We start from the raw sequence: 13,475 nt of genomic DNA on the forward strand, positions 1-13,475 counted from the left end.
ACAGCACTATTCCCACAGTCAACATGGTGGCTGCACAGCTTCAGCATGGGGCGGGGCTGCGAGCCGGGCGGGTCACGTGAGCCGCCCATTGGGCGGCCGCGCGGCGCACGCGCGCCCCTCGGCCGCCGCTCTCTCGCTGGCTCTCCCCGCGGCGCTCCGAGGTGGTGTGGGGCTCCGAGCCCCCCGGGCCCGGTGAGGCGCGGGCGGCGGGATGCGGCGGCGGCCGTGGCGGGGTCGCGGTCCGGGCGGACAGGCGCGGTGATGAGCGTCGGCAGCTACCGCCATGTCCAAGGTAACGGCGCCCGGGCCCGGGCCGCCGGTGGCGGCGGGCGGAAGGAGAAGCGCTCGTTCAGCAAGCGCCTGTTCCGGAGCGGCCGCGCCGGGGGCGGTGGCGGCACCGGGGGCCCGGGCCGGCCGCGCCCTCGTCGCCGTCGTCGGCGCGCTCGGTGGGCAGCTTCATGAGCCGCGTCCTCAAGACGCTGTCCACGCTCTCGCACCTCAGCTCCGAGGGCGCCGCCCCGGACCGCGGCGGCCTCCGCAGCTGCTTCCCGCCCGGGCCGGCCTCCGCGCCTACGCCGCCGCCGCCGTGCCCGCCGCGCCCGCCTCGCCCGCGCCGCCCGCCTGCGCTTCGGAGCCGGTGCCCGGCGTGGCGGGGCTCCGCAACCACGGCAACACGTGCTTCATGAACGCTACGCTGCAGTGCCTCAGCAACACCGAGCTCTTCGCCGAGTACCTGGCCCTGGGCCAGTACCGGGTGGGCCGGCCGGAGCCGGAGCCCGAGCCGGAGCAGCCGGCGGGTCGCGGCCCGCACGGCCAGGGCGAGGTCACCGAGCAGCTGGCGCACCTGGTGCGGGCGCTCTGGACGCTGGAGTACACCCCGCAGCACAGCCGGGACTTCAAGGTGAGCCCCGGGGGCCCGGGAGCTCGGGCGCTTCTTGGGCTCCTCCTCTTCGGGCCGGGAGGATTTCTGCGCTGGATGCTCAGAGAGTTCTGGAAGATAACCCAGATGACAAAGGAATGCGTTCCTCCCACCATTCACGCATTCAGTTTGGTCTTCTTCTAGCGCCCAGAATCCAGGCGCCAGGTCCTGTGATCCGCCTTGGGGATGGATGTTGCCAGGAGCAAGACCCTGCCTTCATGGAAACTGCAGTTTTTGGAGCGGGTATTGGTGGGAGAGCATTCAGCAGGGTTCGAATCCGGCTGCTGCTTTCCTAGCAAATTACTGAGCCTCTTGGTGCTCCTGTTTGCTTGGTACCTACTCACAGCAAGTTGACAGGCTACACTGGACACTATGAAATTACCCAGTTGGGGCACTTTTAGGGGGTTCAACCTGCTAAGTAAAGTACTTCAGCTCTGTCTAGTGCCCTACACACATAGTGCTCTATTTCTTTTCATTCTTAAGTAAAACTAACCAGGTGTTGTCAGATAGTACTTTGAAGAAGGCAGAACCTGATGACGTAACAGATGGGGGAGGTGGTCCTGGCCTTAGTTTGCTGCTGCTGCTGCCGGAGCTGTCCAGGTAGTGAGAGGACGGAATTGGAATTGGAGAGCAGAGGAGGTTGCAAGGTCCAGATGGTGACAGTCTTTGGGGCTGTCCTAAGGAGTTGGGGTCTTACTGCAAGTTGAACAGGGAGATGATTGGAGATTGTAAAAGGGATGCTTTGAGGTGGGACATGTCGAACAATGAAAAAAATCAGTTACTTTCCATTCCCTTTCTTATTTCCTCATGCTTGGGAGAACACCCCAGTTTGATATTTAGCCTTTTTTTTTTTTTAATAACATATCTGGCTCACCCTCATGTTCTACCAGCCTTCCTTATTCTTGGATACAGGGTCCCACTATGTAGTCCAAGGCTGACTCTCAGCTTGATGTCTAATGTGTGCTGGAATCAACCTCCCCACTCCCTCTTCTTTTTAAGTAAGAAAACAAATTTCAAGTTTAAAGACTTTGGTGGACAACATTACGTTTATTCCAAAAAAAAAAATTCTTTGTGTGTCTGTGTGTCATTTGTATAGAGGTCAGAGGACAAAGTTGTGGAGTCACCTTTATATGAGCTCTGGGGCTTGAACTCAGGTTGTCAGGTTTACCCGCTGAGCCATCCTGTCAGCCCAGTAGTCGCTAAATTTAATAAGGTTATGCTTTTATTGGATTTTTTTTGATTTGTCTTCTATTTATGGCACGTGGTACTGGTTTTCCATTGGTGCTATCAGGTTTCTCTCTCAAATACATTTCTCTAAGTACTGATTGGATTGCAGGACCAAATGATGATGTAGCTGAGGAGTCTGGTTTGCGTAGATCCTGCCTTCTTGCTGAGGAGTAACACTGCTATCACACGCCACTCCCTTTTTAATCATTTTTGCTTAAATTGCTTACAAAGAAAAAGTGTTTTGCTGTTTGATCTTGAAATTTTGAATGGAAATATTAGTCTGAAATAAGAACTGGCAAAATAAGGATTCGTGTCAGGTCTCAGAGTAAGAGACTAGGAGAATGGTGTTTTTATCGGCTCCCTCTCCTCTGCTTACAGCCCATGAGTAGCCACAACAGTGGGGGAGTTTTCAAGGCAGAATCCTAGTGTGAAGTTCACGGTTGTTTGGTATGTCAGCATCTTAGCAGGTAAACATGGCAGGTGCTTTTCCATCAAGCTCTGAGTGAGCAGAAATGGGTTAGTAATTCTAGATGGGCAGGACTGATTGATGGGCATACTTTGGCAAAGTTGAGCGTATTCTTCGAGGTTGTTCCCATTGCTCTTTATGAGATTGTGCTCACTTTTACATCCATTAAGCTACCAACAGAAACAGGTCAATACTTCTAGAAGAATAGAGACTTTAGAGGCAGACTTGGCAAAGTTGAACACATTCTTGGAGTCCTTGTTTTTTGAAACACTGTAGTCTTCTGAGCCTTTAGTAGAGTTCACTGTGTGTTCATTAATTCACCCCCCTTTTACTAAAGGTTTACTCAGACAGGCATGCATTCGCCATCAGAAGGAACATTCACTAATGAGAATGTTGGGAAGTAGAAGTGTTGGACAGGCTGACACAGTAGTCTGGTGGTCCTGTGGTGTTCCAGAGGCTTCATTGTATTTATCTTGCTAACCTGGATCATTCTGTTTCTACTCTGTTGTCCTTAGCTGTCACTGTGATTGTAGTCTCATGTTTGTTACCTCATGGTTGCCTGACAGTGACACCTGCAGCTCCTTGTGTTCTAGTAAGAAGACAGGAAGTCATGAGAGAAAGAAATGTTCTCTTAGGAGCCCCCAGCAGGCCTCTGCTGGCATCTCACTGCCTATACCTGCGTCAGTTAGCTGCCACAGAGTCTAGAAGCAGGTGTTTGGGTTTCCTGCTTTAATATGGAAGATGAGTAGGGTTTGGTCTCTTAGCCCACCGAAGTACCTCACTGACCATGGGCCAGACACTTGCAATTAAATCCAGTGGGACTTAGGTTCACTGAGAGCTCATCTTGCACTTGAACTTGTACTCAACTCGCATTTATAGTTCACTTGAGGATCTTGTTATAAAGCAAATTCTGATATGCTGGAGTGGGGCCTCACAGTCTGCTTTTCTAACAAGCTTTCAGGCCTGCTGCTGCTGACTGTCTAATAATAGTGGGTTCCAAGGAGCGGATGAGAGGACATCTCAGAAAAGGAGGAGCATGTTTCCTGGGCCAGGAAGTGATAAAGGCTAGTGTGAAATTGCATGTGCTTTGGGGAAACAGTGAGACATTAGTAGGTGGTTGCACCATGGCCAGCCATAGTGGTGCAGACCACCTTGGGGAAGCATGTTGTAAAGAAATCATGAAGGGCTTTGCGGGCTGGTTTGGACTTTATCCATTGGAAGCTGATAAAGTAGGAAAGTGATAGCATTTCTTTCTTTCCTTCTTTCTTTCTCTTTCTTTCTTTTTTCTTTCTTTCTGTCTGTCTGTCTTTCTCCCTGTCTCTTCACTCCTCCTCCTCCTCCTCTTGTCTCTTCCCTCTTCCCCCCTCTTTCTTTCTCTTGCTCTCTGTGGAGGATTGGTCCCCCCCACCTTTTTTTTTTTTTTTTTTTACTGAATATTATTTTGAGCATAAGAGAAGTTGAAGATAGATGTGAGGCCTGTCTGTCCCTACCCTCTTGCCTGTTTGTGGCCAGCATGGAAAATTTGTGTATTTTTTGTATTTAAGCAGCTCACTGAATCTCAGAGTCCTGCTCAGTTCTTGGCTCCAGACAGCCACCACCTGACTGGAGCTGGCAGAGGAGTTAGAATCAATTGGCCGCCTTGATTTTGCCTTAAGGTCTAGAAGAGTATTCACTATGGATTTGAGTGTGATTATTATCATGTTAAATCTTCCAGGTTAGTCATGTTTCTCTGTAAGTTTTCAGTTAGAATTCCTTCCTTCTACCTCCTAACCACATTGATTTGTGCTTAAGGAGCTTGCCAGGTAAATGTGTTTGTTTTGCTTTGCTTTGCTTCTGGTTGGACTAAGGTTGTGAAAGTTGAGTTTCCGTTTGCTAGGATGACAAATTGACTGGCCTAACTTTGATATGCTTCAAGGAATTTTTCTAGGTGCAGCCTGTGTCTTTTTTCTCTCACATGTATCTTTTCATGCTCTTAAAACACTGGTTTGTAATCAGAACATTTTTACCTTTTTTGTGCCGCATACCTCCAATCCCCTGGGATGTTTGTCTATGTTTAGAGACATACTTGGTTGTAATACTACATGGGATAAGAGTGCTATTGGCATTTAGTGGGTAGATTTCAGGGATTCTCTATGCTACAGTGTGAACCCCCCTCCCCCCATGATTTAGGCCAAGATGTCAGTAGTGGTGAGGTGGAGAAGCTTTTTGTCTGTTTTCAGCACAGATTTCCCTATCTTTCCCAGCCTCTAGCCTATTTACCTTGTAGCTGTATGTATGTGTGAGTCTGTGCACAAGCTTGCTCATGAGGGTAAAACTTAGACTCAGCCCTTGTGTCAGCAGCTTTCTTTATTAAACAGTGAAGTAAATGATTTTGAAATCTGAATACTCATTCTCGTGTTTTAAGGGGAAATCAGCAAGCTTTAATTTTACCAGGAGCATAGGTGTTTGGGTTCATACAAATGCCTTTGGTTTCTAGTACTCAGTCCTTTTCATAACAAGTGAAAAAAGACAAATGGATGAGCACTTTCAACTGAGATAGATTAGTATGTTAGCCTCAGTTTTCAAACCACGCTCTCAAAGAGCAGCTACAGCAGAGTGATCTACTGCTGGAAGTGCTCTGCAGACTCCTTCCAAGTTTGCAGTAACCAAGAACATGAGTTTGGGGCCTGGAGTGGCCTTATCAGCCCAGCCACTGGTGTAACAGGTCTCAGCGGAGCACTTGAGCAGGCCTAGTGGACATGCTGAGACAAGCAGCATTTTTTCCTCTGAGACTGGTGCAGAATTGTAGTGAAAATAAGGTCATCTGCAACCAGCTCTGAATGTGTGCCACTGCTCCTGAGGCTCAGGTACTTTCAGAAGTCTTGCTTAAAAACAACCCTCTCCGACTCTTTAAATGCATGAGCTGATGTGTGCCATTTCTTATCAGGTGCAGGAAGTGGGAAAGGAGGCTAGTTGGGGAATAAAATACACAGACAATTGTAGAACTCCATGTTCTTTTTGCTATTATAATGCCACAGCCTGGGTATTTCTAAAGAAATTTACTGAAATTGTAGAGACTGGGAATTGTAACATTGAGGGGCCTACATCTGACAAAGGCCTTCTTTCTCCATCATCCTGTGGCAGAAGATGAGAGGTCAGGAGACTGAGAGCTTGTGAGTTTGCAATGGGGTGAGAAAGGAGGGTGAGAATGCGGTGTAAACTTGGTCTTTTTAATCAGGAACCTACTCCTGTAATAATGACATTTATCCATTCTTGAGGGCAGGGCCCTTATGCCCAATTGCCTTGTAAAGGTCTCAGTGTTTGTATTGGGGATTACATTTCAAAAACAGGAGCTTTGGGGGTCATGTTTAAAACATGGCATCTGACTTAAACCAAAGCACATCTGCTCAGTTATTGTGTTTAAAGGAGCTAGTTTAGGTGAGAGGTCGGGAATAGCAGATTTAGTGTAAAGATTATGGAACAAGGTTCTTGCCCTCAGAGGACCTATCAGTTTATAAGGAAGCTATTTTGAACTACTAATGGAAGGTTGAGTAGGAGTTCAGAGAACTGGATTGTAAGCTGCACTATAAGCAGAAGACTGGTTCATCTTTTAATTCATTGTCAACAGTTAACACTTCTACCAATTGGAGTTCCGAACATTGTACTAGCTAGTCTTTGGGTATATAGTGTTTAAACACAATGATACAGCAGTGGTAAAATAAAGGACTACTACATAGTCCTTTCTCAGAACTTGTCGGAGAGGAGGTGGATATTAGCCAGTGAACATCGACAGATAAGAAATTTTAAATCCTAAGAGCTAAGAAGATAAGGTACATGAGTGAGAATAATGAATTTGGCCAGATGGGTTGGGAGAAAAAAGGACTCAAAGGGCTATATTATCGGAAAGACCTGGAGGTGCATTCAGAAGTCTGACAGGCCTTGTTTGCAGTGCAATGAGGCAGGAGAGTAGGGCAGACGAGGCTGGAAAGGGTAGGTCTCACTGGGTCTTGTAGGCCAAGGTCAAATACGTAGGTTTCATTCTGAGCAAAGGTGTGCTTCTACTGGTTTCTAAGATGATTGTGTTCAAACATGAAATGCTCATTCCTGGTGCTGAATAGTGAACACAGTAGAAGTTGGGAGACTAGTCAGTAGGCTTTTGTGATGGACCTGGTAAAAGTAGTGGAGGGAGGAGATGGAAGATGGGGCTGGATTTGAGACACAGGTAGAGGTAGACTGTCTTTTCCTCATCATTGTCAAAAATTTGATTATGTATTTATGTATATGTCCAACCTCTATTTGACTCTGTTTTTCTATATATTTGTCTTCATGTCAGTGCCACACTGTTTTGATTACTATAGTTGTGTAGTGAGTTCAAAAATCTGGTGTGATACTTTCACCTTTATGCTTTTCAAGATCCTTTTGGCCTCAGAGTCTCTTGATATTTTGTATGAACTTAAGGACTTATTTGGTGTTTTTTTTTTTTTTTTTTTTTTTTGAGACAGTGTTTCTCTGTGTAGCCCTGTAGTCCTGGAACTCATTCTGTAGATCAACTGACCTCCAACTCAGAGATCTGTGCCTGCTTCTGCCTCCCAAGTGCTGGGGTTAAGGCATGCACCACTACCTCCCGGCAAACTTAAGGACTAATATTTCTGGGGAAAAAAGTGGTTAGAATTTTGATAGGGATTGCATTCATCCTATAGATTGCGTTGGGTAGCAGTATCATTGTAATGATACTTAAATTTCCAGTCCACAAAAAATGGGAGAACTTCATTTATTTATGTCATATTTTATTTCTCTCAGTGCAGTCTTTTCCTGCTTCCTTGATTAAAACTATTTCTAGATATTTTATTCTAAATGATGTGGTTGTAAGTAGAATAGCTCTTTTTGATTTGGGGATTGGATCTAGGGTCTTTCCCACACTATATGGGTTTTCTGCTGCTGTATTGAGAGCTACACTCTCAGCTGCATAACTAGAATGCTAATTTCTTTTTTGGATTGTTTATTAATAGTGTATAAAAGTATGTAATTGACTTTGGTATGTTAATTCTGTATCCTACAACTTTGCTAATTAATTTATTAGTTACAGCAGATTTTCCTGGTATCTATAGTTTTCTACACAAAAGGGGACATCATTTGTGAACAGAGAGAGATTGGCCTCTTTCCAATTTTGATATTTTAGTTTTTCTCCCCCAGTTTATTGCAAAGTGGTATCCTTGTCTTATTTCTTGAGCTTAGAGGAGTTGCTTTCAAGTTTCCATGTTGAACGTAATTATCCCTCTCTTGAAGAAGTATCCTTTTCTACCTGGTTTGTTGACGTAGCCTCCCCCCCCCCTGTAATTCATTGGAAGAGTTAAATGTTTCTTTCTGTATCAATTTGAGAAGCTCCTGCCTCCCCCCTCCCTCATTTTGTTTATGTGTGGTATTTCCCATTGCTTGATAGTGTGTGGAACCTTCCTTTCACAGCAGGAATAAATCCTACTTGGTTATGTGGTCTACTCAGTTTTGATACTTTTTCCTTTTATGTTCCAAAATATTTCTCTCTTTAGTAATTTAGTAGTCTGCCTGGGTAAACCTTGTGTGATGTGGGATTTATACTAAGTTTTGTGTGGTGTGGTAAGTGGTTAAGTGTTGATGGGGAAATTAGTGTCTAGTCCCACTCCTCTCCTTACCTTGAGACCTTGAGGCTTCCATTTCTGGTCTTCACTTCCTCATTTGTCATGTGGAGATACAGTGTATCTCCTTCCTACCCCTGTTTTGGAATATGTGAGTGAAGAACCTGGCAAGAGGCCTGCATGCAGTGTTCAGCAAGTGTTAACTGATCCTATTGTTCTCATCCAGCCTTATCATCGTCCTGCTTCTCTACAGAAAGAAGGCTTCTTTAGCATTTGATGATGCATTTATGAATTTTACATGGTTTCATCAGTTCTATTGATATCAAATATTGCTTATTCTCATGCTCTTCTTTGAAAGCTCTCATTTTGTCAAGTTAAAAAACAGTTATTTTGTGTGAATTTCAATGTTAAGTATCTATATTAATTTTGGACAGAGAACTATACCTACTGAATACTTGCCTGCCATTGACAAATGCAGTAGCCTTCAACAAAACTGTAAACTAATAACGATACAGTGAGAAAGCTTGCATCAGCTAATAACTAAGAAGAAATTGAGGTAATGAATCCTCTGTTCCCCAAAGGATAGCAGGATTAGATGCATTTATTCATACATTCTTCCTGGAACCAGTCATCACTATGTTGTATGAACTGTTGGAAAAGAGAGAAACTCAATTCCAGAGGCAAGAGGACTCAGATTTCTGAGCCCATTGTTGTTTCTTTAAACCCCAGTTCCTTGTGTTTGTGTGTGTGTGTGTGTGGGCAGTGATTACGTCTTACTCAGCATCAAGTTCCCATTCCTGGTTTTTGGAATGTATGCACTGTTGGTTAATCTGAACCGAGTGGGGAAGCCACAGCTAAGGGCGGCTTGCAGACTAGACTCTGTTAGCAGTGTGGATGTGCTGATGATGGCCAGGTCTGTTGTAAACTTGGGTCAGACCTCACTTGAGGCTTTAAACTTGACTGACAAACTGCCATTTCTGCAGTTGATGGTGCAGTAACGGAGAACAGGGAAGAACTCAGAAGAGGGAGTGGCAGGCCTCAGGACACAAGCCTTTATGTCACTGCTTCCTTAAAGCAGTCTCATGAGGAGGGTTGCATGCACTGTCCCCTTTCCTTTCCTTTTCTCCCTTCTCCTCTCCTCCCCACTTCCCTCCCCCGGGCCCCAGCTCCTTTCCTGACTTGAACATATGCAGAGTATGCACTGCAAGGTGAGTTGAGAGTTTTTGGCAGTTTGTGGGGGAACAATGAAGGAGAGAGAGTTGAAAATAATATGGAAGGTTCTTGAGACAAGGTATCTTGGGGTGGCACTTTTCAAGACTGGTAAAGTGGAAAATGGTTTTGGAGGTGAGAGGTGAGTTTACTTATGTTTGAACTTTAGAAACCTGGGCAAAACCCATTTTTAATGCTGTATCTTTGAGTGCTGCGTTTTCAGGAGCTGTGCAAGAATCACTGAAGTTGAAAGGAGCTGCCCAGTCTGGTCTGCCCACAGAACAAACACCGTAACCCAAATGCAGTTGATGTAACATAGATGCTTGTTTCCACTGGATTGTTTTACATCTTCCTTTGTGTACTTCAAGCTTTTGCTGTGACTCGGCCACTTCTGTTTTGGTATTAGTATGTGGTTTGATGGTTTTTTTCCTGTCCCTTTATACCCTTGTCACAATGAGGGGCTATTAAATGGGGTAGTGTTCTCTGTTTGTATAGTCCCCACAGCTGTTTCCTATAGTAAAAACCCTGGAAAACAATGACCTCATAGTTTCCACATACTCAAAACAAAACAAAAAATCCAAACCTGTTTTTTTTTTTAATAGTAGTGCAAGAGAAGTCATTGAAAATTGAGTAAAATAATGTCATCTGTTGCCTCTTCCTTCAAAAATACTTGTTTGCTCTGTTATTAATTGTTCATTCAGTGTTCTTCAAATGATATTTTTTTTTTCCTGTATAACAAACATTTTTTCAGGGAGCACATGGGGTTATCTTGAGTCTTTTGTTGTGCTGTGATTGTTTCTTGTCTGTGTAGAAGCCATTGTTCTGTGCCAACACTGAGGCAGTGCCTAGAGGAACTGGCCAGTCGCTGAACATCTGTTGCTTCTTCCTCCAGTTGTTAAGCTCAGATGGCAGCGAACAGTACATCCACAAACAAACAATTCATGCTTTAGAAGATTCCAGGGGGCTGGTCAGACAATGACTTTGTTGGTATCTGCTCCTACTAAAAGGAATGTTGGTGCTTATCATCAGATCAGTACATTTTAACTCTTGGCATTCTATCTTTAAGAATAAGGCATAGCCATCTGGTTTGGGGGAGCATGGGACTAAAAAGATGGTCAGGGGCTAAGAGCATTGACTGCTCTTCTATCCCTCTTACCCCCTGATTTAATTCCTAGCACCCATATAGTGCCTCACACCATTTGCAACTCCAGTCCCAGGGGATCTGATGCCCTCTTCTGGCCTTCATGGACACTAGGCATACATGTATACATAAGGGAAGACACCTGTAAGAATAAAAAAAAAAAAAACAGTCATGAAAATACTGTGTGTGTGTTGAGGCATATTATTTACAAAGCAATTTCACACTCAGTCTTTAATCTTCACAGCAGCTCTTCTTGTCTTAAATTTGTTTTAGATATTGCAATTCTGTGCTAGTGAGCAGCAGAGCTGGACAGCATAATCTTGACTGACAAACTGCCATTTCTGCAGTTGATGGTGGAGCAGCAGAGAAAAGAGAGGTGTGGCCTGAGGGGCATGCCTTACAGTAAAGTAAGGGAGTTGTTTTGAGGAAAGGCACAATTCTGGCTCCTAGTTTGGGCCACCTATGTCTTAGTTATATAACTGAAGTAGTCATCCTACCTTCCTCATTTCTAAACTCCCAATTTTGGAGATGTTCCTGGCTTAACTTAGATATTCCTTATACCACATCTGGATTCAGTCAATTTGTTTATAGGGTCCTGTAGCTAGAGTTTTCCTGTCTTGCCCACAGTCAGGACAAATCTTTGTCACCCGCCAGTCCCACAGCCGCTCAGACCCAACCAAGTAAACACAGACTTATATTGCTTACAAACTGTATGGCCGCGGCAGGCTTCTTGCTAACTGTTCTTATAGCTTAAATTAATCCATTTCCATAAATCTATACCTTGCCACGTGGCTCGTGGCTTACCGGCATCTTCACTTCTGCTTGTCCTGGTGGCGGCTGGCAGTGACTCCTTCTGCCTTCCTGTTCTTTCTTTTCTCCTCTCTGTTAGTCCCATCTATACTTCCTGCCTAGCCACTGGCCAATCAGTATTTTATTTATTGACCAATCAGAGCAACACATTTGCCATACAGAACATCCCACAGCAGTGTCCTGGTTCTTCAGTGCAAATGGTACTGAGATACCATACTCTAGGAATGTATGGTTTTAAAGCTAGATCATGAATTCAGAGTCTAGTTGAGAGTTTTAGGGGCTTTTGTGTAACTCTGCTAGACTTAACCTCTTCTTTCTCCTTCACAGGAGAGCCTATTCTTACAGCATGCAGATTCTTTTTCTTTTTTCTTTTTTAATTTTACATCTGGGTCGCAGTTTCCCCTTTCTTTCTTTCCTCCCAGGCCCTCTCAACCCCCTCCTTCACCCCCCCAATACTCTTCTCCTCCATTTCTGTCAAGGAAAGGGCAGGTCTCCCATGAGTATCAACAAAACATGGCATATCAAGTTGCAGTAAGACTAAGCACCACCCCATGTATTAAGTTTTGGTAAGGTGACCCAGTATGGGGAGTAGGGTCCCAAAAGTCAGTAAAAGAGATGGAGACAATCCAAGCTACACAACTGTAAGATAAATGCAGAGTGCCTAGGTCAGTCCCATGCAGGCTCCCTGCTTGTTGGTTCAGTCTCTGTGAGCCTCTGTGAGCCCCTATGCGCCCAGGTTAGTTGATCCTCTGAGTTTTCTTGTGTCCTTGAATCCTCTGGCTCCTACAATCCTTTCTCCCTCTCTTCTGCAGGGTTCCCCAACCTCCACCTAATGTTTGGCTGTGGGTCTGCATATTTCCATTAGTTCTGGATGAAGCTCCTCTGATGACAATTGGGCTAGGCACCAATCTATGAGTATAGCAGAATATCGTTAGGCATTGTTACATTGTCATTTTTCCCCCTCCAGTCATGTTTGGTTCTATTCTAGGTCTCTGGGTCATCCTGCCTGTGAGTCCCAGTGTTCCAGGCAGTGTCAGGGGTGAGCTTACTCTCCTGGCATGGGTTTTAGGCTAGACCAGTCATTGGTTGGCTACTCCCTCTCTAGGCCACCGTTACCCCAGCACATCTGATAGGCAGGACAGACTGTAGGTGAATACTTTTTCTCACTGTTTCCTCACTCTTTGAATGTGTTTTATAGTACCCACTCATTTGCATAAATCTCATCCCTTAAGGCTTTTTCTTCATTAACTTAGTAGTTGTCCCAAAAGTCAGATTCAAAAGATGAACCATTTTCAATACAATGGTTACTTATTTCTAGTGTTAGTTTAGAGACCAAATTTCACTTTAGGTACTGTCTGTGAATCTAGATGCTACCATTTCATATATTTTTTTCCCTAAAATTATGGCTACAATTGAGTATCTCTAATCTGAAATACCTGAGATGAGAAGTGTTTGGAGTTTCAAATTTGGTTTTGGACTTTGGAATATTTGTATATATAATGAGATGTCTTGGCGATGGGACTGGACTCAAACATAGAATTCATTTATGCTTCATAGATACCTTATTCACATAATGAATTTTATACAGTGTTTTTAGTGCATCTGTGCCTCATCACAAGAGGGGAAGAGTGAAATATTCCACTTGTAGTGTCATGTCAGCACTTAAAATTTTTGGTATTGGGGGACTGGAAGGAAGGTTCTGCAGGTAATAGAGCTTTCCATAGGAGGATAAGGATGTGAGATTGGATCCCAGCATCCATGTAAAAAGCTGGGCATAGCTGTGTGTGTGTCTGTAACCTTAGTGCCATGTGGGGTGGACACAGAAGGATCTCTGGGGCTTGCTGGCTCCCAGCCTAATTTCAGTGTAAAAACCCATCTCAGAAGACTACGGAAGATGCCAGATGTGGTGGTGAATACTTTTAGTTCCAGCACTAGAGAGGCGGAAGCAGGCAGATCTCTGAATTTGAGGCCCAGAGTGGGCTATGTGATTCGGCAGGGCTACCGTGAGACCCTGTCTTGAGAGGGAGGTATAGGGGAGAGCATGACAGGACATTTGACATCTTGTGGCCTTTGCACCTGCACAGGCATGCACACTGCACATAAATGCATATA

The 13,475-nt window shown here is 44.8% G+C and overlaps 1 protein-coding gene across 1 annotated transcript in view; it reads left to right on the top strand.

Annotated features, from left to right (window-relative positions):
- Positions 1-283: 283 nt before the first annotated feature.
- The window catches only part of Usp31 (ubiquitin specific peptidase 31), a 51,859-nt gene continuing 38,667 nt past the window's right edge, over positions 284-13,475 (top strand). Inside the window, 4 exon segments of the mRNA XM_028867849.1 lie at positions 284-332; positions 335-406; positions 409-594; positions 597-901. Coding sequence (XP_028723682.1) covers positions 284-332; positions 335-406; positions 409-594; positions 597-901 — 612 coding nt within the window.

The sequence above is a fragment of the Peromyscus leucopus genome, chromosome 1 (genome assembly GCF_004664715.2).
Source record: "Peromyscus leucopus breed LL Stock chromosome 1, UCI_PerLeu_2.1, whole genome shotgun sequence".
Lineage (NCBI taxonomy): Eukaryota > Metazoa > Chordata > Mammalia > Rodentia > Cricetidae > Peromyscus > Peromyscus leucopus.